Here is a 27,701-nt window from a genome sequence, read left to right on the forward strand (position 1 = left end):
ATGGAAGGATGCAATGCAAATGGGATTAGCGGTGATACAGTATCCTTAGATTTTCAATTCTGTTGTTATAACTAGCTCTCATTCTTGAGCCATATACAGTTCCTCTTTTCTTTAAAACTAATAAAAAATAAAAAATTAACCTTTTCAGTACTACATATGGTTAAAACTCACTTGAACAGTACCTGTGCATGACATCTTTTTTTCTGCAGCAGGATTTCTTGGCAAGGTGATAAACACCCAGCTCTCACCAAGCTAAATCTAAGCTGCTAAAAAAGAGCTGGTGCAGATTAGGAGCAAGAAAGGCAAGCTGCATCACACTATGTAAATTACAGCTCAAGCAACTGCAGGGATGCCTCTAACCTGCAAGTGAGACCTAGGGAGGTGTAAGATTGATATCCACAATGCTAATAAAGGTCTTGTAAGCACTTGGGGTGTCAGTTAATAGCTCCCCTTTTCAAATGTGCTTCTACATTGCTGCCCTGTTTGTTTTTTCCATGAGTCTACCTGAATCAAGAAGTGTGTGTGAGTCTTACCATCTGCTGCTTTGTCAGGACATCATTATAGATGGCCTCCCGGCGCTTAACATCCAACTCCTGGGTTGCTTGTCGGCTTAGAGCTAAAGACTGGACCTGGGACTCTGTGAGCGTCAGATTCTCCTTCCACTGCAAATGAAAACACAACAGAGGGTTTTAGCAGTAGTTCTTATAGAGCCTCAATTTGTCCTGAAATGTGTCAACGGAGAGTTTTTGCCTTGAGAATACAGCAACTCGGTTTTCAAAAAAATGGTCTAAAATAAATCTGCTGAGACACTGCAACAGACTGCTCTGGCTGAAGGCAGGCATAATATGGGTCATTGGGATTTTTCCTTCATGTGCAGGTTTTGTCTATCCACATATTCTTCATCTCTACCTGAGTGTCTTGTTTGGTAGTAACACTGTAGAGAGGGAAGGGGTGGTGCTTGTTCCAGTTCAACAGCTGCAGAAGGGCTGCTTGGAGGTCAGGGGCACCCACCTTGGACAAGACATGTGAGACCAGGTGAGAGCAAGGTGTCCCAAAGGTCTTGGATATCAGGTGGAGAAGGCAAACTGAAAGACGGGAGGAGAAGTAGTGGTTCTCTGGGTAATCTACCATTTCCTCAAGGATTATACCTGCTGAATGTACCAGGGCTACGATTCTAAAGAGCATCTAGGGTTCTAAAGCGCTCTGTTAGGTACCTCTCTGACCTTAGCATGCCCAATAGATATGTGGAATTTTCCTCTTTGAATGACAGCTGGTAGACTGGGGAGAGGGAAGGGAAGAAGGGAGAGAGTACAAATTGCAAAGGGATAAGGACTATTTGGAAATGCAGATAGAGAAGTATCTGGTATTCTGCAGAAATGTAAACAGGCAGTTATTTTATTAAGCTGCTCATAAAAAGAAGCATTCATAAAAATTAAAGTAGATCATGCTGATACAAAATTATGCAAATACAGTTTCAGTTCATAATATAAATCCTAAATCTTTTACAAATTGAAAATGGCATATTTTGCTTGGCTGCTGACAGGATGCTGATTTAGTAACATTTTAGCACAAACCTTATTTATGAAGTCCTCCCCCCCCACAAAATATATAGATGTCATCCATTAAAATAAGTGCCAGAGTTGACAATCATTGTCTGCAACAATCTTAACATAACCTCATGTACAACCCACAACCTGCAACTCCAAAACACTTAAAAGCTCCACTGATTTTGACTGATGGATTAGAAGTATGTGCTTACATCTCCAAAGAAAAAAATAGAACTTAACTATGGCTGTATTGTGTTCAGATGCCATTCATCGCATTTAACTCTTAACTGAATACTATGCGATAATATAACAGAAATCAGTTTAGAAGAGTTTATTTGGCCAAGACAATAAAGAAACAAATTAATGGAGTCATCCTACATAGGCCTCCCTGAAAGAAAGCTCCCCCAGATACAGAAGGGTTAGGCAACCTAAGGCCTGTGGGCCGGATGCGGACCAAATGCCTTCTAAATCCGGCCCACAGATGGTCCGGGAATCAGCGTGTTTTTATATGAGTAGAATGTGTACTTTTATTTAAAATGCATCTCTGGGTTATTTGTGGGGCATAAGAATCCATTCATTTCCCCCCCCAAAATATAGTCCGGCCAACCACATGGTCTGAGGGACGGTGGACCGGCCCATGGCTGAAAAAGGTTTCTGACCCCAGAGATACAGTATAGTTTATAAGTAAATTACCATAGAACTGGGCTTTTTTAAATGCCTGAAACAGATTTCTTCCTCACAGCACTGCAGCCAATTGATTAATCTGCAATCTCAGTATTACTGAAGGAAGGGGGGGAAACATATTGCAAGCTATAATCAGTATTTAATGCAGTTCTCTGAAATGTATGCAACCTCAGAGCAAAAATGGCTCTTATCAGCAGTGAGTTTACTTACTATACTGGAAATGATGTCTTCAAGGGGTTGAATTCTTGCTCCAGTAACATTGTTGGTAGCTTCCAAAACTTTTTCTCTGCCTTGATTAATGAGGTCCTGAAAGAAAAGTATGATTAAGAGTTCTGAATAACTATAGATTAAGATATCTACAAATATAGTGAAATTCCATTCCTACCTAGCTTTCTTTATAATGTTTCCATATGATACAACTACCATGTCCAATCACATACATGTCCAATCACATGTTGGGCTGAATGGAAAATAATTTCAAACACTACTGTGTTTCTCACGTAAACAATTTAATTGTGAGAGGCAACTCTGCTCCTCTGGTTTTTATTTAACTACATTAAGGAGTAACTTTTACAAAACAGCCTAGAAACGAGCATCTTACAAGTCAATGCACACAGCACTTTCATTGTGAAGCAAAAGAACTAGGTTCATTGTCGGGCGTAATAATATGACTATGTAAGGCATCCTCAGCATGAAGCAACTATCATGTTAATGGTATTTGAAACTTTCCCACCTACCTCAAGCTGCTGGTTGCTCATAGCAGACAATGCTGCCAAATTGAAAGGAATATATGGAGCCTGAGCATTAAAGTTGGTGGGGAACATGTTTGCCCCCATTGGCATGTTGAAACGCATCGTCAGGCCCTGAAAAACAGAGGTAGCTCTTCTGAGTATTCAAAGCTGAAGGTTTGAGAATATATGACTGGTACTCACCTGAATGATCACTGCAGATGGTGACAGCAGTCACGAAATTAAAAGACACCTGCTTCTTGGGAGAAAAGCAATGACAAACCTAGACAGCATCTTAAAAAGCAGAGACATCACCTTGCCAACAAAGGTCCGTATAGTTAAAGCTATGGTTTTCCCAGTAGTGATGTATGGAAGTGAGAGCTGGACCATAAAGAAGGCGGATTGCCGAAGAATTGATGCTTTTGAATTATAAGATTACTACTAGGTTGGGCTCTGGCGCCATCCCCTTGAAGAATGTAGGAGTGTAGTTTAGGAAATAGGCTGCTACCTTCCTCAGTTCTGCAGAATCACCAAGCACAAGTAGACCAGTCATCACAATATGCTTATTTCAATAAACCAAACCAAAATTTTGGGAGGGCTTTCTAGTAATTGGAGGGGCAAGGAGATGTTTGGTCTCTAACAGATAGCAATGGATAACACTTATTTTTCTGGAAATACAGTGTACAGTTTTGTTTAAGCCCCAAACCAAATGTGTGAAATCATAGTAAATGCCTTAACAAGGCACTGAAATGATATATTCAGAACTGGGGCATGAAGAATTCCTGATTTTTGCTTATCTTTATTTTAACTGTGTCTTTATATGAAGCAGTGCTTCACTGCCAATCCAGTCAATAACAAATTAGTAGTACTGGGGTAGGGCAGTGAAAACAATAAGAGCTCTTCACATTTAACAGCCAAACTCTACAAGGATTCCTCTAGCAAATGCATTTTTTGATCACAGGCCAAATCCATCTACTAAAGTCTGTCTATACTGGAAACTCAAGGCTCCCGTTTTCTGAGGTATACCTTGCCCAAACATACTGAAGATGCAGAACAATTGTCTGAGTCACAGAACGAAATTGATCTAAATGGCTTAAGGCATCCTACCTTCTTTTCAGCTTCATATTCATCCCAAGCCGCCTTCCTCTCCTCTTCAGTCAATTCTTCTTCCTCTTTGTGGTCCAGGAGGGAATCATGTTCATGATAGCCCACTATATGTTCTTTGCAGATCTGGAGGAGTTCAGCTAGAATTGTATCCTGGTAAATAAAAATGCCAGAACATTCAGTAAACACATATAAAAATTCTTTAATGGCAAGTGGCGGGTCCTGATGCATGCTTCTCATCAGGGGATATTAAAGCAGCGGAAGGAGGAAAGTTTGTTTCCTCAGCAGTCTCATTTCTATGGCCTAATCAAGCTTTTGGTGAAATTTAGCTTTTGAAGTCCAATTTGGTTCACCCCGGGCAGGGAATTCAGTTTTTAACTGTGCAAATGCACTCCTGCCCACCGCAGAGACCTGGGCATCCAGCCTCAAAGCTGATTCCAGGAGCACACCCGAACTGTGAACCTGTTTCAGGGGGGAGGTGTTACAGGGCTAACAGGACAGATAGGCACCTCGTCTTCAGGTGAGATATAACCTCCACTTTTAAGTCACAAAGCCCCAAACACATCCATAGAATAAAACTGATCACAAAGCATATCAGTAACTGGGAAGAACAAAAAAGTAGAGTAGTAAAACTATGTAGATGGAAGTTGAAAAAAGGCCAGATTCAAAAATTAAATTAGCACAAAGGAGCTCTCTTCCATGCTACGTAAGAGGACTTAAAATGGCTGGAGAGTTCTCAGACATGCATTTGCCTTCGTTCCTATGGTAACAATACTGTTGAATACAGTGCAATTTAATCCATATATACCATGCCAACAGAGTCATCAAAATGTGGTTTAAATTATATGCAACAGGGTAGATCTGCATTTCTTTGTCTGAAATGCAACTTGTATTCAATAAAGGTCAAGGCTTGAAAGGTAAAAACTTTATAAACTATTTATTGATGGTCTCCCACAATTCAAAGTGCATGTTTAATGAAGGAATTTGTGTGAAGATTTATTTCAAAAATGTAAAATATCTTTGCTAGAATATTGATGTTACAAATGGCTTTTATACAGTATCATACAAAATTTCCCCAGCTGCTTTTCAAATCTGTACATTAAAAAATTCTAAGTTTCAGTATAAAGACAGCTTGAGCAAAAGCAACAACATGTGTAGAAAAGTAAGAACCACGAAAGTATCTCACTAACAAGTTCAGCTTTGGGACACAATGTATGTCCATCTTTTAAAGCCAATTTCTAAAAAGTTGCCCCCAAAATCATCTCTATTTTCCAACTTATTTCCTCCCAAAATAAAACTTTGAATTTTTTCATAAAGATGATATCCCAAGAAAGTTTTCAAGTTGTGTTCTTTCAATTTTCCTTTAAGCACAGGATAAAAATGTTTACTTTTTCAGTAATTTTTTCAGTTGAGATATCATTTTAGATACTTCTCACCTAGTGAGTTCATGAACCAATCTGAAAGTTGTCCAATAATTTCAAGCTCATAATCTTAAGAAGCACACAGCAACATCTCTTTCTATTTAACACAGGGTTAGGCAATGAAACCAACCTGCCAAATATTCAATCTTCAAATTGATGAGTGAGAGAAACTTGCTGGGTGCAATACTATCAGAGAATGTAACATTAATTATGTAAGTTATGTAATTTCATCACAGCAGATAACAAGATGAATAATGCATTTTGGCAACAAATACCGTTTAGAATGGAAAGTTATGCCTTCTCAACATCTCTACTCAACAGTACTTTAAAAAAAAAACCTCAACAACCGCCCACCAACATGCCCCAGTAAAACATTTCTTAACGTTTGCATGATTGTTGAAACATTGTTTCAATGAACTCATCAATAAACACTTCAATATTGATAGGAATATTGTTTTCTGATGTGAATTGCACTCAACAAGTCTCCCTTCTTTTCAAAGCAAAGAAAACACAATGCAAATTGTTTTGTTAAAAAAATTCCCACAACTTACATATCATCTGCAGAGTGAAAGCATCAGCCGCAAATACCCCCTCATTTGCTGGATTGATTTCCATTCCAGACATGGTACAACTAAATGAACTTTGGCAATTTTCGCTCTTTTTGGAATTTTTGCAATTCATCAACATCTATACTATTCAGTACTATACCACATTCAGCAATATCTGGTTTCTTTATCGCACACTGTGGTGTAACATCAGTACTTATGGAACTAAGCATGGAAACAAACTAAGGAGAGCTGAAGGGGGTGGGGACTAGGAGTTGTGACCTTTTATATTCAATTTACTTTTACCAAAGTGACCAATTAAGGGCCAAAATAGTGAATCTAAAAGGCTGAACTTTTTGTTCTTGTATAGATAGAAAAAATGTATGCACTGATTATTAATTTTTTTAAAAAAATTGGAACCCTAACCTGCAATTCTGGAAGCTTCACCAGAAGTTAAGCAGCATAGGAAATTTGTAAAATAAGGTAAAAACACAACAAACTGCTGGCAGAGCTTCAGGTGCGGCTGCAATGTTCTAATCATTAGGACTGCTTGGTAATGTAGTATTAAGTGCAACAAAGTGAACCATCACTAGATATTATGGGAGTGGTGAGTCAGAATTCGTCAGGGCATTCTATTCAAGGAGCAATCTCCCAGGACTCAAAAATTAGCAGGCAATAAAAGCCAACAAGAGTTCCAAGGAATGTATAATATGGACTGGCACTGAGACAGGCAGCAATAAATCAAAATGAATGAAATGAAGTATGTAAGAGTTCCTAATGTACAACTGAGGACTCAGGTGTTAAAAAAGGAAACTTGGCATAGAAAGCCAAGCCCGCTAAATAAATCCTCCAGGAAATGAATCCTCATACACATCTGAGAACATTATTAAGCCATTATGAAACTAAGAAGCTGGATGCTGTGCAATCCCATGAATGAGGCAAGAGCGCAACCCTTCACACTTCGAGGCACTTGTCATGGGAGTGACTTGCAAAAACCACTTCTGCGAATTAAACTGCTATGTGGAAAGCAGTCCAGGGATTAGCAGCAGAATGATGACTCCATTTCATTATTTTCTGCAGGTCACGCCTTTTATTCTGGTGGAGATTTTGTAATGCTAACCCATCCCCCATTTTCTACTTCAATTTCACAGTGCCAAATTTGCAAGTGAAATGCCTGGACTTAGGAAATGCAATGTAGAAAGAAGACCTGATTTGTCCGATCTCTCCTACTCTCTGGTTCATCCAATCTTGCCCCCTCCCTCCCTGCCTGGTTTCTGCCTGAAAATGGCTGCTGCCTACTATCAAACAAGCAAGAAAATAATTAAGTGAGCAAATTCCTAGTGTTCTGAGTTTATAGTGAGGATCAGGCATAATTCTTTTCACATAGCGAGCAAGTGGAACGGGACCTGCATGTACTGCTCAAGATAGACAGAAGGGCTAAAAAGATCCTTGGTTTCATTCTGCATGACAATTCATATTTACTCCCTGCTCCCCCCACAAAAAGGCACATACCTAAATATTTTGGTATTGTAGGTGCTAACTGTACATATTGACTTACTTTTGGTAACATAGGTGTATCCCTTTTTTTCTTCTTTTCTGAATTAGGATCATCCAACAAGTCTGGCTCAAAAGTATACAGCTCAGTGAGTTCATTCATGGTAAAATGGCGTTCAACCTGTTGCTGATCAACCACCCGGAAAGATAGTGACTGTTTAGTTACTTGACGATCGTAGATCTTGTCTTCCATTGTTCCCTTCAAAACAAAAATACATTACAATTTATGCCCACACGCACATATGAGAGACCCCAACCACCAACCCAGAGTTCCCTCAATCTCTCACCTGATGCAAAAATATGCCACTCTTTCAAACCTTATTGAATGCAAGGTGGCAAGTAAGTAAATAAAAAAAAATTTAGAAACCTTTCAGAATTCATTGCAATGAAACATGTGGTAGTGGCTGCTGCTTCAGATGTCTTTAAAGGGGGAAATATGACAAATGCATGGATAATTGGATGGAACCTCTGTCTTTAGAGGTACTGCACCACTGAGTTGCTGAAGGGCAACTTTTGTGTGTTTGCTAAAATTTCTGAGAATGTCAAGTCACACAGTTTGAAAGAATATACAGTGGTACCTCGGTTTAAGAACTTAATCTGTTCCGGAGGTCCGTTCTTAAACCGAGGGGCACTTTCCCTAATGAGGCCTCCCGCTGCCAGTTCCATTCCACCTTTTGGATTCCGTTCTTAGACCGAGGTAAAGTTTTCAAACCAAGACACTATTTCCGGTTTTGTGGAGTTTGTAAACCGAATAGTTCATAAACAGGGCTGTTCTTAAACTGAGGTACCACTGTACATGGTGGGTATGGTTTATTTTTAGAGCTTCATGTTTTCTTCTGGAAACTTGCTTCAATTTCTTAAGTCTAAAACTACACTGAAGCTAACAAATATGAGAAGACAAAAAACAAGGGTGAATCTAGTCATACCACACTATTTTCTAGAAGATATTGTTGAACTTATCTAGAACCATACACACATCACATGGAAAGCATTTAATTCAAACCTACCTGAGCCAAGAAGCGGTACACAAACACTGGTTTATTTTGCCCAAAGCGATAAACCCTGAAAATACTCTGGATATCATATGATGGATTCCAAGAAGCATCAAAAATAATTACTCTATTTGCAGCCACCAGGTTTATTCCAAGGGACCCTGCTTTAGTAGAGATAATAAACAAACGGCCTCTGCAAAAAGGAAAGTAAATTTTAATTCCTCTCAAAATCATTCATAATTAATTTAAACAGATACTTCCCTCCCCTCCCCAAATCAAAGGAATATTCATTAGTTTGAGTGACAAAACAAGATGGTGGTTGTTTAAAAATGTGATATTATTGTGTTTTATTTTTGCAATATTTATAGTGTGTAGTATTTTTCATCTACTGGGAAATTCTCATGCCCATACACAACCTTGTACCTTATTTCACATTGGCCCATAATTTAAATTTGTTGCTTAAGTGAAAACAACACTTGGCAGTTACTGTAGTAAATGCCACTTTGATGTCATAGTAAACCATGAGAGCAGGACGAAGCAGATGTGCCCATAAGGAGCTCCAAATCACCAAGCCATGTCCCAAGGTATCTGAACAGTTTGTCAATCTAAAAAGCAAAACAAAATTTTAACAGGCTGGGGGTGATTGTTGGTTATACTGCTGAAGCAATCTACATTCTGTGGAAGACAGTTATAAATATACATCAAAAAGTTTGAGTGGAACACTTGTAATCTTGGAAAAGTATATTTAGTGAAACAGACTATGTGCACACGATACTAAACTCGTTTATCTGGGGTTTTTTCCTTTTCTTTTATCTGTATTTTATTTTGATGTTATGTCACTTTAAGGCAATTCTTTTTTGTATAAAACACCTAACAAATGCAATAAGAAACAAACATTGGGGGTGGTGTTAGTGCCACATAGGTAAGCCTGATCAAAACTGAACAAAGCATGGGGGTTGAATGCTCCCCGTCTCCCTGCGAAACTGCAAGTTACAATAAGGATTGCATAAGGATTTTTTTTTTTTTTAGTTCAGCACTCACATGCAGAGGAATACTAGAGAGATTTACCTTACTATGGTCAAAAATTGTCTAAATCCACACATGTGTTGTGAACAGCAAGTTTGTCACATCAAAGGGCGGGACATGTGTCAGCACAAACCTATAATCAACTAACTCAACAGGAAGCCTTTAACGTAGCGACAGAAGCCCTTTCTTAAATGAAATCCAAACATCAAATGCATTTCTTCTCATTAAGAGAGGAAGTAACTAATTATGCCAGCAGCAGGGACCAAAGCAAGGCCAGAAAAACAAGGACAGGAACTGAGTGGGTTAAAATAGGCCACAACTTTATTGATGGCAGATGGAACAGCAGGAACAGCAACCCCAAGTCTCAGAGTGCTGGACTGCTGCTGTTGCTAAGATGGCTATTGGGGAAGGACAGTTACTAAGAAAGTAGACAGTGTATGCTGCTCCACCCACTGTTGTCAACTAGAGTGTGTGGCAGGAATATCAGCCCCCAAATTGAACTGGCCCTTACCCCAAGGCCCCCAAAGGAGGGAGAGGAAGTCAAAAGGCACTGAACAATGCCTAGGATGGATCCCCAATAAAAGACCCAGGAGTTAATAAGAGGGGTGGGCAGGGAATTATGTCTTAGGTCTACTCCAAACCAACTGCGCACCACTAGCCAATGACAGGCTGGCTCAGAGCAGTCACATGGACTCTGGGTGTAGTAGGATGGCCTAGCCCAACTGGGTCTTCCTGCTCTCCCGCCTTCCGCGTGGTCTGGTCCCAAAGGAGGTTCTTGCCAAAGTCAGAATATGCATTAACTCTTCAAAATATTTTATTGAAATTAACTGTTTTTAAAATGTGCTTTAATCTAGTTTTTAGCTTATTGTCGATTTTAATTATTGTTTGAAGGTTATAATTTTTTTACAGGTAAATTGTTCTTTTTGTAAAGCACTTTGAGAGTTGCTTTTTTTAAAAAAATCAAGCGCTATATAAATTTTATGAAATAAATAAAGCAAGTATGACTTGCTGCGGTTAAAGATTCAATATTAAACCTACTTACATATAAGTTAATTCCCACTATTTTTATTTCCTGACAATGCAACACAGGCTTTTTCCTGGGCAAGTGAGTATAGGACTGCAGTCTGTGGCATTTATAAACTAGCTTGGGGGAACAAAGTGCCCCAGCACTAATGACTGCTTCACAGGGCTCATTTCCTAGATGCATTACAATGGTTGAAAAAGATATACTTTTATCACTTATATAAATTTACAAGCAGAAAAGGGTGTGGGTTTCTTTTACCTGACATTTGTTACATCATTAAATTCTTCAGCCCACTTCTTTCTTGATTGTGCTGTTGTAGAGCCATCTAAACGATAATAATCTATATTTCTGAACCATTTCCCTTCACCTAGGAATTAAAAAAATCAAATTATTATATATCAACTGAATAAGACATAGGGGCAAGTCTTATGCTTACCGACCCCCATAGTTCTTCCTCTTTAGCTTCCCTGCTGAGCAGCATAATCCAAATCTTTTGCCCACACTGTATCCCTGGAAGATGTGTTTACAAAGTCCATTAAGATATATTTTCACAATCTAAGGAATTCACATTTATGGAGGGGATAGAAAGGCAAACTGTTCCAATTTGACTGACCCTATTTTGGAGAATAGGAGTCAGATGAAACCTACTGGAAGATAAGCAGGATTAGGAAAACATTTATTATGAATGAACTTAGTAAATAATGATATGGTTTACAAATTCAAATGCGAGCTGCTTGCATGATATGCATGCTTCAAACAAACAAAGTTGTGATGGAAAGCTTAGCTAGACCAGAGTTTAGTGGTGCAGTGCAGCAGAATTTCACCACGGTGCTTAGCTGGAGCCTCTCTCTGATTGGCTGTGGGTACAGCTAGCCACAGAGGGGTTGAGCTAGCACTTTGGGAAAAGAAAAGCAGTTCGAGGTGAGAGCTGCAGTTCTTGGCATTCAGCTTGATAGGAGTATACCTCCTGAACATCCACTCTGAGGAAAATATCTGCAGCCAAAGAAGAATAACTGGGAAGCTCAACTGGGGACAGGAAAAGAAGAGTTGTTACAGAACACACTATATCTCAATACAGTAAGAAGGGAAGAGAACGTTTAGAGAAAGAGAAGAATCCCAAACCAGTTAGGAGAGGTATGGTGATCCCTTGATCTGTTATAATGCTAGAGGAGCCTCTGGGTTGTGATTTATAGAAGACTGGGAAAGTGACAGAAGGTACCACCTTGGAGCCCAAGTATTAAGACCTAAGCTATAACACTCAAACAGTTATCTTAATAAGCTGAAATTAAAAGAAGCTGTGTGTTTACCACCTTGTTTAGAAGCCTATAACACACAGTTTCTTGAAAGAATCCTATCTCCTAATACATCTTTTGTTTTACCAATTTTGTTCTGTAAAATCAAAACCTTTCTCCTGTTGAACTTCCTTAAATCTTCAAGTACCAGAGTTTTTTGTTTAAAACCCAAAAATTAAACAGTACAGTGGTACCTCGGTTTAAGAACAGCCCTGTTTTCAAACTATTCCGTTTACAAACTCCACAAAACCGGAAGTAGTGTCCTAGTTTGTGAAGTTTACCTCAGTCTAAAAATGGAAGCCAAATGGTAGAAAGGCGGCGGCGGTGGCGGGAGGCCTCATTAGGGAAAGCGCGCCTCAGTATAAGAATAGATTCGGTTTAAGAATGGACTTCCGGAAGGGATTAAGTTCGTAAACAGAGGTACAACTGTAAACTGAGGTACCACTGTAGTTAAAAAATGACTTGTCTCACAATTCTTCTACTTCTGCAAATCTTGCATTTCTACACTTGCCTTTATATATAATAGGTTTGTCTTCTTCTTTGTCCCGGTTTGCCAACTCCAGAAAATCTTCTATCAAATCCAGTGATATCAGAGACTGGCTAAACACTAAGCTGAAAGTTGAGAAAAAGAGGAATAGTTACTAGTTTTCAATTTAACTAGCACACCAATTTGCCTCACCACTCTCAGTATCATTGACACACTTTATGGATATAAAGCAGAATGTTAATCTAAATCTGCCAATTCTAAAAAGCCAAGTCTGCTTAAAGCACAAATGCTTTGGAATCTCTCCAGAATGACTCTTACACTTTATCCCCGAGCTCCTCAGCCATGCGAAGAATTTCAAAAAGAAGCATCATCTTTCCAGAATGCTCCAACACTTCAGCATCCGCATCAGTGACAAAATCCTTGTACCAATCTGGAGCTGGGCTGCCTGGGTTGGAAGCAGTTTTACCTACGGGAAAATACAAAAATCAAACGAACACCTTAATATATGTATCTTAAGACATTTTTCAGGGTTTTTTTTTTTTTTTACTGTGATAGATTTTATGCTGCTTTTATCCTGTTTTAAATGCCTGTAGCAGTAATGCTGTATGTTTTGCATCATTTATTTTTGTCTGCTTTATTGACATATTTTCCATAAGGCATAAATCAGTAAGCAATACTTTTTCAGCCTTGACTGCAAGAAATGCATTTCAAAAAAGCAAAAGGGAAACGTCTTCAATGTTGGTTTTAGCTCAAAATTGCTTACCAACTATGTTTTCTAATATAGTTAACACAATATCTGGATAGCTTACACAGCTGTCATTTCCTCTGAAACATGAACCATTTACAACATTTGAAACTCAAATTACAGCAAGGGCTTAAAACTCTTCAGGAGAAGGCAATATTCCCCGAGCCCTGCCAGCTTGTGCTGGCCGGGGGGAGGGGGGCTTGCAGACTTCTCTCCACCACACTTTTTCCACCACTCTCCCACTGTTCACAACTGGAGGGAATTCATGATGTTAGCTCCAAGAATGACATGATTTTCTGTTCTGATTTCTGCATATCAGTGGAGGCTTCTCACTAAGTGGAGGTGGTGCACTACCCATCCTAAACCCCCAGAGGGCTCTTTTTAAGGAACTCAAAGGCTAAGATATCCCTATGCCAAATTCATAGAATCACAGAATTGTAGAATTCAAAGGGTCCTGAGGGTCATCTAGTCAAACCCGCACAATGCAGGAATCTCAACTAAAGCATTCAAGATAGATGGCCATCCAACGTCTGCTTAAAAACCTCCATTGAGGGAGACATGGGAGTCCATTCCACTGTCTAAAAGCTCTTACTCTCACAAAGTACTTCCTGATGGTTTAGTCGGAATCTCCTTTCTTGTAACTTGAAGCATTGCTTTGGGTCCTACCCTCTGGAGCAGGAGAAAACAAGCTTGGTCCATGTGACAGCCCTTTAGATGTTTGAAGATAGCTATCATATCTCCTCTTAGCCTCTTCTTTTCCATGTGAAACATACCCAACTCCCTCAACTGTTTCTCTTAAGGCTTGGTTTCCAGACCCTTGATCATCTTGGTCTCCCACTCCTCAGCATACATTCTAGCCTTTTAAAATTGCAGTGTCCAGAACTGGACACAGTACCCCAGGTGTAGTCTGACCAAGGCAGAAGAAAATAGTACTATTTCTTCTCTTGATCTGGATGCTGTACTTCTGTTGATGCAGCCAAAACAGCATTAGCTTTTTTTGCTGCTGCAACACACTGACACATGTTCAGCTCGTTACCTACTGAGACCCATAGAACATTTCCACATGCCACTACTGGCAAGCCAAATGTCCCCCATCTTATAATTTTAAAGCTGGTTTTTCCTACCTAAGTATAGAACCTTACATTTGCCCCTGTTGAAAATTATTTTGTTAGTTTGGACCTAGTTTCCAATCTGTTAAGATCATATTGAATCCTGATTCTGTCTTCTGTGGCATTAGTTGCCCCTCACAGTTTGATGGTGTCTGCAAATTGGATGCTGCATCATACTGTTGACTCATGTTAAGCATGACTTGTTTTTTGAGAAACACATGCTGGGTCTTAGTAACCACAGCATCCTTTTCTAAGTGCTCACAGAGTGAGCATTTAATCATCTGTTCTATAACCTTTTCTGGTTTCAAATTCAAGCTCATCAATAGAAACTTGGGTCCTTTCTTCCCCTATTAGGACATCTGCTCATCCCCAGTCTGCAGAGACTTCATCTGGCCATAAATAGACAGGCTCTACAAGCTCTACAAGAGCTTTACAAGCTCCTTTAGTACCATTGGGTCAGCTCATCAGACCCTGGAGATCTGAATTCATTTAAAGTAGCTAGCTGTTTCCTTACCAGATATTTTCCTAGCTTGGGAGGAGGTCTGCTATTTAAAATTTAGTGAGGGAAAGGTTTAACTGTTGCACTCAGTTAGCTGTGATGCCTTTTGGACTGTGGAACTATTTTGATGCGAAACTTTAGATCTGAGTTGAATTAAAATTGGAAAATACTGGAGGTCCATTAGCTATCTGCATTCCTTTCACTGTGAGGACTTCCAACACATACACAAATACATCTACAAATTTATAACTTGATACAAGATTCCAGGGTTGACTTTATTTATGTTACCTACATTCTTTAGGCAGTACTAAAAATATGTGGCTTTAATTTTGCTTCAGTTGTGTGTTACTTATTGTTAATTTTTTTTGGGAGGGGGAGTCTTGAAAACTTTGATATGGTTACTAATTGCAGCATGCTCTTCCACAGAATTCTTTCCTTGTATTATCTTACTGGTAGTCCAAAACACTGACTTGCTAAAAATAAGATATACACATTAAGATGATCAAGGCACAAATATACCTAATGCTCTCCAAATTAAAGGTAAGAAGCCTGGGTGAATTTTTTTTGCCTGATGTCTGAAAACCGATAAGGATGGCACCCTTGGGGAAAGCATTCCACATGTAAAGAGTCACCAATGAAAAGGCCAGTTCTCATGTTGCTATGCTCCATACCTCCCTTGTATGGAATGCAAAGGGCATATGGAATACAGCAATCAAGTAACATCTTAAGGCCATGGATAGTGTGGGAAAGAAAACAGAGTTCATATAAGTGAGAGCTCTAGATCTTCCAGCTACTTTTAAGACAGAATTGTTTGTAATGCTCCCAACCTAATACATCTCTCCAGCCTGACTGGCAGACTGAGTTCAATAGAATGCACTTCCTAGAAAGTAGGCCTTAGATTGCAGTCCTTGATCACAATCCTAAAAGCATATGCATGGGCCATAACGCCCCCCCCCCCAAAAAAAAACACCTTCCCAGACTTGCTTTTCACTGAACTGTCCCTATCTATCCTCATTATCTGCTTGGCTCCCTGGTACCTGCAATCATTGGTACCTGCTATGGCCTGCTTTTTGTCATTTGGATGCTTTGATTACATCTTCAATTTTAATGTGCTTCCAGTCTCAAAGCCAAACTAGAAGGGATTCTGGCTGATCTGAAAAGTTAAACATATATCTGTCCCAAGCACATACTAAATAGTATCTCTAATGAGGAAAGGGGTGCAAAGGAGGGAAGATGTATGCAACTTTTCCCTACCCACCAGCCCTTCCCATACAATCTGTCACCTTTAGACAATTTTCTCCTTAGAGAAGCTGCAATTATCAAATGTTAGTTCAGCTGGGAGAGGAGCTGCAAGGGACAGTTCTGCAATCCTCTCTCAAGCAGTCCTTTTGGAAGTTTAAAAAATTGCTTTAATGACGTTTTAACACATTCTACTTCAGGTTGCCTTTAAAAAAATATTCAAAAGTTACAGCTGGTGAAAAATCAGGTGACCCAACTAATCTCTGGTGTCAGCTTTTTGGACCTTATGACACTACATTCCTGTTTAATTTTCACTGGTTCCCAGTTTATTTCCAGGCCCAATTCAAAGTGCTACGTAATACCAATAAAATTCTTAAATGGATGGAACCCAGACATTTGAAGGACCTTTTGTTCCTGCATGAACTAGTCTACAAACTACATTCACCCTTAGAAGCTTTGCTATGTGTTTTGCACATAGCATATGGGGTGCAATGTTTTCAGTCATCACACCAAAACCTCCGAAGAGAAATCAGAATGATTTCCCCATTAATTGCTTTCAAGAAGGTAGTAAAAACATATCTCTTCCACCTTTGGTTTATTTGCCTTTCAAAAACCATTCACCCCCAGAAACAGAAACTACTACCTTTATGTGTCTACCGGCTTGTTTTAATCCTCTCTGATTTTGTATGATTTACAATTTATTTTGATTGTGTTGATTTAATCTAAGCTTTGTGGGCCCTTCTGAGAGCTGAAAGGCAGTGTTTAAAATGCAGGATGAATCACAGGTGTATGGATGAAAGGAAGATCATTATGGGCCTGCACTGGAAGTGTTTCAAGTTTTGTAAATTACTTGGAAGCATAACTTATATCAAACTAATAATATTTTTTACTGAGGGAGGGCTTTACCCAGAAAGGTGTCATATAAGTACTTTTTGATTGACTGATTTACTTTGTTTAAAAAAAAAAATTTTCATCGCTGCAATACAGTGGTACCTTGAGTTTCAAACACTTCATGTTACAAACACTTCAGGTTACAGGCTCCACTAACCCAGAAGTAGTACCTCAGATTAAGAACTTTACTTCGGGATGAGAACAGAAATCACGTGCCGGCGGCACAGCAGCAGCGGGAGGCCCCATTAGCTAAAGTGGTACCTCAGGTTAAGAACTGTTTCAGGTTAAGAACAGACCTCCGGAATGAATTAAGTACATAACCAGAGGTACTACTGTATAATGAGCTGATATTTTGAGTGAGCTTCAGAGTAGGACACCCAACATTATCGTTTCTACTCTCAGTCCTGTATGGGTGAATTTCCTCTGCAATGGTGTCTAAATTTTGAAATTTAGCTGAAATCCCTCATTACCTTCATCTGACTTTGCAATGGCTGGAGGATTGTTTATTGGTTCTTCTATGTTTCCTTCTCCACCTCCACGAGATCTTGAATTCCAGACTTTAATCACTTCAACATCATTATCACTTCCACTTTCACTGCTGCTACTCTCCTTTTTTTTACCCTTCGGTTTTTTCTTCCTATAAGCATAACATTTGATGCTCGTTATTATAAAAAAAAACTTGCAAAGTTAGGGTGGTTTTTTTTGGGGGGGGGGGTTGTATGTTGTTGTTTTTGTTAAAATATGTAATTCTACAACAAACACAAATTCCACCAACTCAGAGTAAATACATTTTCAGTTTATGTGGAACGGTTCAACTTACTTGATCTCTTCCTCAGAGCTTAAGCTCACTGATGTTTCATCAGAATCAGAAGCTATGAATTCATCAAGACTATCTTCATCAAAATAGCCCTGAACAAAACACCAAATTGCATATTTTTAGAAGAGAAGTTTAGCTGTCCTTGCTTAAGCGTTTAGAACATCTGTTCACTCATCTGAACAATGCCAGGGTGAGCAGGGACTATTTTGGTAATGACAAAACACATAGGAAAAAATGGTTAACAGTTACAACTAAAATATATTTAAAAAATAACTAGCTGTCATACCAAAAATAAATTTCAATTATTTCAGTGAAACTGTCTAGGACTTGGCATGTCTCACTGACGCTTTCATTAGAGACAGACAGATGTGATTTACCTTATTTTCTTTGCTAATATAGTCCAGCTGCAAGCACCAAGGATGAGTCCAAATTCTGCTTAACATCTGGAAGTCCTGGAAGAGCTTAGCTCCAGCTTTGCCTCTTCCACCTTCACTGCTGTTGCCGACACCTGACAATAGAGTTCAGAGGTTAAACTAAAATATTCATACTTGAAGTTAGCCAAATTAGCATTTGCTTCTTAAAAATACATCTCTCCTGCCCACCTCTCTCTCACACAAGCTTCTTCCACAGATACAACATTTTTTGTAACAGAGGAAGTTATTTAAATGACTGAATCAACATTTTCTTCTGCTTAAATTCTTAAAATTTTATAATTCCTGCTGTTCCTCATATTTGATAATCTGTAACAACATATCTACACACATGCTGTTTAATTTCTTGGCAGTAAGTTTTGGAGCTTATATGTTTCTGAATTCCAGTTTCTGGAAACCATGTGGGGTGGGTGGGTGGGTCTTGCGCTTCGGTCTTGCTTGCAAGATTCTCACAGACATCTGGTTGGCCACTGTGAGAGAAGGGCTCATTAGTAGGACTAGAAGGCCTACTGCCCTGATCCAGAAAGCTCTTTTTACGATCTTAACTAAATGCCAGCTTTATTTCTATGGACTTAAACCTGGTTTAAAAATATAAAACTGAATACTGTATCCCTGACTGATGTTTGTCTGGCCTGCAAATTATAAGAAAGTCTATAAACATGGTGTTTTTAAGTATCAGAAATGTTAAAACTATTGGACCTTAACATTTTAAGCTGTGGTCTATAATTGTTATTCAATAATGATCAAAGAAGTATAGCTTTTCTGGATATTAAGCAGCAACACTGGTGAGATATAAATCTAATTCAGACAACAACATAAAATGTCTATTTAACAATTCTGTAAGTGGCAGAGATTATGGAAATAAACCCAAAGAAATAATGAATGAGTTTATCTATAGTGCCTCAACAATTTCCAGAATTTCTGAGTATGTAAATGCTATAGAAATACTTTAGCTTGTGTGACATTCAGTATATTGGTGGTATTTTCCCCCAACATCTTAAAACAGTAACAATTCCTTCTGAATGGTGCATATTGGTGTACTTGGGCTTGCCACTCCTCCTCACACTGCTCACCAGCCCTGCCAGCCCACACACCCTTTATTGCCAGCCCCCTCCATTTACATCTGGCCAAGAGGGTTTGAAATTAGCAGGGTGCCAGGAGCATTTTGCGTCTAAAAATTATCCATTTGTGAGCACCCCCAAAAGACTGGGTGCCATTTTTTTGCGCCTGGCTGACACTCAAGGATTACTGACATGTATGTGCTTTGAAGCCTCAAAGTATATGTTAAGGATAGACAATATGTTAAGGAATTTAACAAAAAAAGAGTAGAGAGCTTGGGAAACTGGAGTATGGTACCAATTTTTTATTGTCAGCAGCAAATTAAACATGTATTAACCATTTCTGCTAAAAATGTGATATTAACAATGTGTCACTTATGTGAATTGCTTATCAGTTCGCGCTTATCACAATAATAAATATAAAGTGTTGCTGTCCCCCCCAGTGGCAACTAGACATTCTGTTTTGGCACCCACAACCCAGGTCCCAGAAGCCATTTGGTTCCTAGCTTTTCTATCGCAGTTTCTAACACTGCTGGCCAACCCTGCTCCCACTACACTTCATCCAATCCTCCCTCACTTAACATCTCAACTTCTCCCTTTACACCTTGCCCTACAAAAACATTCCCTTCACAGCTTGTCCAAAAATTCAAGCTCCCTTTCAGAGCTCACTCCCACAATATCCTTCCCCCCATTCCCTCACAGCATGTCCCACTTTGCTCACACTTTGCTCAGCCCACCTTCCCCCATAGATTTTCCAATCCCCCTCCTCTCATGCCCTTAAAAGTTCACTCAACCCCAATCCTGAATCACTTTAGAGCTTGTCCCATTCCTGCCCCCCGCCCCAGCAACCTTGCTGACAGAGGGAGGGGGGAATGGAGAAAGATTTCCTCTCCTTCATTCCGCACTCTCCCATCAGTGGCAGCAACAGTGCAGGAAGACCACCAGTCTTGGATACATTCATACTCAATCACCAGCACAACAATAAAGGAGTCCAAATATAATATAGAGATATACTCTACAAGGGGTAGGGAAACCCATATGAATGGAAGTTATGTATGATCTAAGGCAGCCCTTAAACAGAGAATTCTCCAAGCCCAATAAACTGAAGAGGACCTTGGAGACAATCTAGTTCAATGCTCTTCCTAATACAGTGGTGCCTCGCAAGACGAAATTAATTCGTTCCGCAAGTTTTTTCTTCTTGCGAGTTTTTCGTCTTGCGAAGCACGGTTTCCCATAGGAATGCATTGAAAATCAATTAATGCGTTCCTATGGAAACCGCTTGCCAGGCTGGCGGTGCGGAGAAGGGCTTTTCTCCCCACCGCAAGCCTTCAGGACAGGTACGGGAACAGAGGGGAAGGTGCGCAGCGCTTCTCCTCTGTTCCCGGGGCTTGCGGTGGGAGGAGGGTTTTTCCTCCCCACGCCAACATTCAGAACAGCATTCTGAATGTTGGCGATGGGAAGGAAAACCCTCCTCCCACCGCAAGTCTTCAGGACAGCCATCCGAAGGCTGGAGCGGGGAGAAGGTATTTCCGCCCCACCGCCAGCCTTCGGAGGAGCCTTCCGAAGCCTGGCGGCGGGAGGAGGTCTGACCGCCCCACCGCCAGGCTTCGGAGCAGCCTTCCGAAGGCTGGCGGCGGGGCGGAGAGACCTCCTCCCACCGCCAGGCTTCGGAGCAGCCTTCCGAAGCCTGGCGGCGGGGCGGAGAGACCTCCTCCCGCCGCCAGCCTTCGGAGCATCCTTCCGAAGCCTGGCGGCGGGAGGAGGTCTCTCCGCCCCACTGCCAGCATTCGGAGGAGGTCCAAGGACAGTGGGGAAGACGCGCTGCGCTTCTCCGCTGTCCCGGAGATTTCCCTATGGGCTTTCGTCTTGCGAAGGAAGCCCATAGGGAAATTCGTTTTGCGAAGCGCCTCCAAAACGGAAAACCCTTTCGTCTAGCGGGTTTTCAGTCTTGCGAGGCGTTCGTCTTGCGGGGCACCACTGTATCGTTAATCCTGACCTAGAGTATTCCTAACAGATGGCTGTCCAGCCTCTGCTTGAAGACCTCTAGCCAGGGAAATCCCACAATTTCTCTAGCTCATTGGTTCCATTGCCAAGCTACTCTTACTGACAAGACATATATTCTCACGTTCAACTAATATCTATTCTCCTATAACCTAAGCCAATTAGACCTAGTTCTGTCCTCTGGGGCAGAAAATCAAGGTTCTGCTGTGCGAGAGCCCTCAGTCTTCTCTTCTCCAGGCTGAACATACCCAGTTGTTTTTCATACCTTGACCACCTTTCACTGCCTTGAGGGATTTGATCGTGCAATCCTGGATTACACACACTCAATTTTTTGCTAATAGGCATTATCAAAATGCGCTGCCCTCATGGGCTGCCTATGGGTCCAGCGAGTAAGTGCAAATCCACTTCCACACCACACACTGTCAACAAGATCCCATGGATCAGCTCCTTGTTGGCATTAAAATCTGATGACAATAACTGACTTAAACTTTCAAAGCAGCCTTTCCCCCTGAATGCCGGCTGAACACACAAACTGCAGCATTTCACATGCAGGGTCTAAACTTTGAGGCTAGTGTAGAAATTTAACAAAACTGTCACAGCAAAAGGCCTCTGGACAGTTAGACCTGCATCCACACATAGAGCTCAAGGATGCAATGGAATCAAATAAAATAAAGCCCAAAGTGATAATGGACTATCACTTACCTGTTAGATTATCCAAGTAGAACTGATACAGTTTACACTGAAGAGGAGTCATTCTAACAGCCAGAACATATTCATATTTTGGTGGCAGGAACTTTGTTAATGCTGTATAATCTTTCCTCTGTAAATTGTAAGTATTTTTTTTAATGTGCCATAGAATATTGTTATAGAATAGTACAATTAGCAAACTAACTAAACATTGGACAGCTCCAAAATCTAAACTACAGAAAACAAAACTTGGTGAAAGACATTTATAATGTAGGAATCCGCAATCCAGAATTCAAATGTTTATCACATAATAATTTTTTTTGCTGGTAGCCATGTGTCCGACCTTGTGGCCCCCTTGACCCCTGTCCCTCCTGGCTTACTAAATCCAGCAGAGGTGGGCTGACTTGGTGGGTGCAGAGTGTGATGAACACTTTGCTAGTGAAGGGGTAGTCCCTGCTGCACTGAAAGAGGCAGTGGTGCAACTGCTCCTAAACATATCAGCCCTGGACCGTTTGGATTGGAACAGCTATTGGCCAGTTTCCAATACCCCCACCCTCATTTTAGAGAACGTGGTGGATAGCACTGTGGTGGGGCAGCTGGAGGCATTCTTGGAGAACACAGATTATTTAGCTCCATTCCAATCTGGGTTCAGGCCTGGCCACGAGACTGTGTCACCCTGGTTTGCCCTGATGAATGACGTCTGCTCCATAACATCTGGATCAGGAGAGGCAGTGCGGTCCCTGGGCATAGTAGTGAAATGGATGAGGGAAAACAAGCTGAGCTTGAATCCTGGCAATATGGAGGAACTATGGTCAAGCAGCTCCTCTGTCTGAGAAATTGATCAGTTGCCTACTCTGGATGAAGTTACACTCTCCCTGAAGTTCAGTTTTGAAGTGCTTCTGACACTGGAGGTTCAGATAACCTCAATGGCTATAAGTTCCTTTTACCAACTGCAGCTGGTTCAACAGCTACAGTCATTCCTGGACCTGGCTACAGTAGTTAAGGCATTGGTTACTTCCAATACTAGATTACTGAAGTGCTCTATGTTGGACTTCTCTTGCACTTGATCTGGAAACTGCAGTTAGTGCAGAATGCTGCAGCATGACTGATGACAGGAGTGAGGCCTTGTCAGGATATAACATCTGTGCTCAGAGATCAGCACTGAATGCAGCTTTGCTACCAGAGCAAGTTCAAGGTGTTATTATTAGGATATAAAACCCCTAACAACTGGGGGCAGTTTAAGTATGAAATTATCCCACCCCACATGTGCCCACTTTGATTGGCAGAACTGGCACTACTACAGCTGCCACATAATACCTGTTCCACAATTTTAAGAACTCACCAATCATATAGTGTAGCAACACCTGCACTTTGGAACTCCCTGCCCATTGAACCTTTTTTGGTGCCTGCTAAAAGCTTTCCTGTTTAGACAAGCCTACCCAGATGCATTGAGGTAATTTTAATCTGTTTTGGTATTTTAACTTTTGTATGTACAGTATTTAAAATATTGTTATTTTTACTCAATTTTCTTTTTTCTTTTTGTAAACTCTTTGAGGTTTTCTACAATCAATCAGTGTATAAATTTTATGAAATAAGTAAATTTTGTAAATCATAAAGCTGCATCCTATACTCCATTATAAGCCACTGTGACAACTTATAGTGATTTTTCTTTTCTTTTTTCTGCAAATTCCTATTGTCATTAAAGAACTGAAAGAAGTGTATCTTTGGTCAATACAAATAAACGGAATTCAAAAGCTGTTAAAAGTTAAGTAATCCTTAACTCTCAAATTAAAGGCAATAAAAAACAAAGATTCACATACCTGAACACATCCATTTAACATTTCATACAAGATGTGGGCACGTTTTTTCATCACCCTGACATCAGCCAGGGTAGAGTCCGCACACTGACCATTCTGGATGGGATTTATAAATCGATTTCGGAACTCCTTAATTGACCCAAGCAAATTCTCCTTGATAAAATTAACCATGCAGTGATCTAAGGAACCACAAATTAAACTTTAGCTATATAGGTTTCTATGCCAAAATAGCTTCCATGAAATATTTTTTAAATGCACCATGTCATTTCCTATTTGGCAAGCAAGTTCAAAAGAAAACTGTTTAAAGGGGCACTACAACCTTGTACTCTGCATACATTAATACTTCTGGAAGCCCTGGAGGGTCTAGCTAGGACTCTCCTCTCTGCCTACTGCAAAGCTCTTCCAGGCATCCAGTTCAATCACACCATTTATGAGCAGGTGACGCACTCCAGTCCCTTCCTTTCAAGACCTCCGGTCTGCATATTGCAGATGCAGGAGTTGGGTACACAGGGGAGAGCACACTCTGTGGGACAAATAGAGTATATGTGCGTGAGCATGCATATTGGGACCAAACAAAAGATCATTTGAATCCCGCCCTTCCATGGCACAGGATTGTAGCCTTGCCTGCTTTGCAGACTATGTCAAACCCGGTAAGTATACAATGCTTGCATACCCATATTAAATCACATGAAGTCTATTGCTAAACAAAGACAGGGATTAAACCTAAGCAAAGTTCTCTCAGACATATTTGATAATTTGATAAATGTGGTAACACTGTGCAGGTAATAACAGGTGAAGCACAGGCACATGCTTAAAAAAACACCATGCACTGTATCCAACCAAGTTTTGCCGAAAGTAGACCCAGTAAGTTTACTGGACCTAAATTAGTAAAGTTTAATAATTTCAATGGATCTACTCTGAGTGTGACTGACAAAGGAAATAACTGAATACACCTGAGGATTACAAGTGAAGAAGAAAATCAAGGCTTCAGGAATACTCACTTCCTCATATTAACAAGGCTTTTAAATTTTATTTTACTGAAATCACAGACATATATAAAGTAGATGTTCAGGCAGGAAAGAAAAAACTGAGGGGGCTGCACCTGGCTCCCAGAGTTCTTTGCTCTCCCGCCTCCATCATGTGTTGAGGGATGATACCCAACCCATTCAGGTCATCAGCAACCAACTCAAATTGTACTTACATTCTATGAGGTTGTTTTGCAATGGAGTTCCAGTAAGAATGATCCTCCTCCTGGATCTTATAGAATTCATAGCTTTAGAAACAGCAGATGCTTCATTTTTCAGTATGTGTCCTTCATCACATATGACAAAGTCAGGGCCTGGTTTAAAAAAGGGCGGGGGGGTGAGCCTACTTTAAATCTTGCTGATACCAAGAAGAAATACTTGACAGGCTTCTTACAAACATGCAGCTTAACTGCCACTTCTACTTTGATCCAGAGGTAACTACACCTACAAAAGGGAAGCATATGTGCAGTCTTTTGATGTGGCAAAACATTCACTCATGAGAGTCCAGATGGAAGGGGGAAGCTCTCTATCTGCCCTGTACTGCCATGGCACCTCTGTGCTCAAAGTAAGATCTTGCAAGGAATTGCTCATGTGCAACAGCTTTTCAATGTGCATAATGTGACCCTCCTGAATGGGGTAGAAGATTACTGGGTATTTCATACTAGCTATGATTTTCCTTGGCATTTTCTCAAAAAGAAAACAAGAGGATTACCTTTGGTAGTTTTTAATGCCTATAGGCCAGAAAGGCAAGATAAACATGATAATCACAACTTTAATAGATATATGCAAGAAACAACATCACTTGATCCAACAGCTTATTGAACATTATGTGTTGGTTCACGGATTACAAAACACAGCGTTCTGTAGCAATTCCCTTGAAAAGTGTCCCAAGAAATTAACCATGCAGATTCTCTCTAGCAGTATTTCTCAAAATGCATTTATAATTCCAGGCTATACCACCATCTACTGGAACCTAGAAATAAAGTCAATCTTGAATATAATCCTGTAAAAATGATCGTTCTCCATAATTAATTTTCAGCAATATCCAAGTCAAGTTAGCAAGATGGGCAACACCTTGCACAAAACTATGTCTTGCAGTTAACCATTTCTCCAAGCTAAAAAAAAAATGTCACCTGGCAGATCTATTCAGTACATTACCCTTAACCTACAGGTACATGTTAGTAGATGGGCAGTCATTAGGTGACAAGTATTGGAGGGAGGGTAGACAAATATATGGGGGGAAAGCAAAAATGAAAACAAGGCAACAGGTCCTACATACTCAGGGGACTCCCTTGGTACACATGAATGCATAGAGATACAATATAGTCACAGACCATGATGGAAAATGGAAATTAAGAGATTACAATGAGATCAAAGACCACTTTCAGAGTTGGTCACATTAACGACAACTATATGAAACACATAAAAAAGACAGCAAGGAAGGATTCAGTTACACAAGATCTAGGTTTCAAATGGAAGTGATCGAAGGGAAAGTGAAATTACTGAAGGCCGCACAGAGCATATTATTAGAATGGGAGACTAAAGATGAAGAGGTAAAATCAGTTATGATTAAATGGGCACAAGATGTAGGTCACAACATTATGATGGAAGATTGGGGGAAATTATGGAAAACTGATTTAAAATTTACAGATTGTTCCCTACTGAAGAATTACATGAAGATGATGTACAGATGGTACATGACACCAGTGCAGTTAGGGAAAATGTACAAAACTGTTCAAATATATGTTGGAAGTATAAGGAAAAGGAAGGGACATTTTATCATATGTGGTGGGATTGTAATGTAATTTTTTAAAAATTGGGAAATGATATACAATGAATTGAAGAAAATGTTCCATTTAACATTTGTTAAAAACCTTAAGCATTTTTGCTAGGGATTGTAGGGAAAGATCTGCCAAAAAAGCTGAAAAACATCTTCATGTATGCGACAACGGCCGCAAGAGTTCTAATAGCACAAGGATGGAAGACTGAAGAAACCCCAACTAAAGAATCATGGCAAGAAAAATTGATGGACTATGCAGAATTGGCAAAATTAACATATAAGCTACGGGACAAGGATAACTGTGACTTTAAAGATGAATGGGAACCCTTTACAAAGTATTTGAAGACGCAACAAAGCGAACTGGACTCCTTGGCTGGCTTTGAATAAACATTCACAAACCTTTCTATTGATGATAATCAGCTAAGTAGTTTGAGGATCTATACAACTGTGCAACATGCAGAAAACAGCATTCTTAGAGAAATCAAAGACTGGAACTGAGGGAAGCTGGGGGGTGGGGGGGTTGTGTGGGAAGGGGGAGGGAGGGAGGAAAAATGGTGGGAAATAAGGATGATATGTTTCTGGATAGTATGTTTTGTTCTAATTTTGAATAAAAAAAGTTTAAAAAAAACAACAATATAGTCACAGAAAAAGTAAGGATTAAATACAACAGGCTACAGAGAAAGATTTCAATCCTCAATCTAAGATACTATGCAGAAACATCATCATAATACAGAAATAAACAACCAAACATATATAAACGATCGACAAAATAGGAAACACCAAATGTATTGCTGCAGCATTTCACACATCACCATTGTTCCAGGAATTAATATGAAACCCCAAAACAGTCTGACAAGAAGACTGTGTGCTTCCAAGACATATGACATATTTAGGTATCCATTGAGAAGGGAGAGGGGAGAATGGGAGGCAGCTGGGAATATGTGGCCTCTTCCAACTCCTAACAACTTAAAGTAAATGATCCTCGATGATGAGGTTAGAGTTGGGGAGTTGCATGCCATGAGGTACAAAAAACTTCCCTTCCTGCACTATACAGGAATGTTTTAAGAGAACAGAAAGCAAAAACACCTTTCCCCACTCTCCAGAACCCCCAAACACCAGCATTTTATTGCAGAAGGGGTGGGAGTGTAGAAAAGAGGAGAAGGGAGACCACCTCCTCTCCTCATTTCTGAGATTTCAT

At 40.1% G+C, this 27,701-nt stretch overlaps 1 protein-coding gene across 6 annotated transcripts in view; it reads right to left on the reverse strand.

Moving 5' to 3' along the window:
* The window catches only part of ATRX (ATRX chromatin remodeler), a 98,339-nt gene that overhangs the window by 4,781 nt on the left and 65,857 nt on the right, over positions 1-27,701 (reverse strand). For 4 of the 6 annotated variants that reach the window (XM_081846874.1, XM_081846875.1, XM_081846872.1 and 1 more), the window contains 15 exons: positions 24,900-25,037; positions 23,702-23,877; positions 21,897-22,014; positions 18,082-18,212; positions 17,708-17,796; positions 17,358-17,524; positions 12,723-12,870; positions 12,429-12,529; positions 10,884-10,992; positions 8,591-8,768; positions 7,588-7,782; positions 4,067-4,216; positions 2,969-3,094; positions 2,442-2,537; positions 534-662 (listed from right to left, as the gene is read on the reverse strand). In XM_081846874.1, the coding sequence (XP_081703000.1) occupies positions 534-662; positions 2,442-2,537; positions 2,969-3,094; positions 4,067-4,216; positions 7,588-7,782; positions 8,591-8,768; positions 10,884-10,992; positions 12,429-12,529; positions 12,723-12,870; positions 17,358-17,524; positions 17,708-17,796; positions 18,082-18,212; positions 21,897-22,014; positions 23,702-23,877; positions 24,900-25,037 (2,051 nt within the window). Of the gene's footprint in view, positions 1-533; positions 663-2,441; positions 2,538-2,968; positions 3,095-4,066; positions 4,217-7,587; positions 7,783-8,590; positions 8,769-10,883; positions 10,993-12,422; positions 12,530-12,722; positions 12,871-17,357; positions 17,525-17,707; positions 17,797-18,081; positions 18,213-21,896; positions 22,015-23,701; positions 23,878-24,899; positions 25,038-27,701 lie in introns of all 6 variants that reach the window. The other 2 variants (XM_081846877.1, XM_081846873.1) reach the window with 1 other exon arrangement.

This window comes from Podarcis erhardii, assembly GCF_964252035.2.
Source record: "Podarcis erhardii genome assembly, chromosome: Z".
NCBI classification, from domain to species: domain Eukaryota; kingdom Metazoa; phylum Chordata; class Lepidosauria; order Squamata; family Lacertidae; genus Podarcis; species Podarcis erhardii.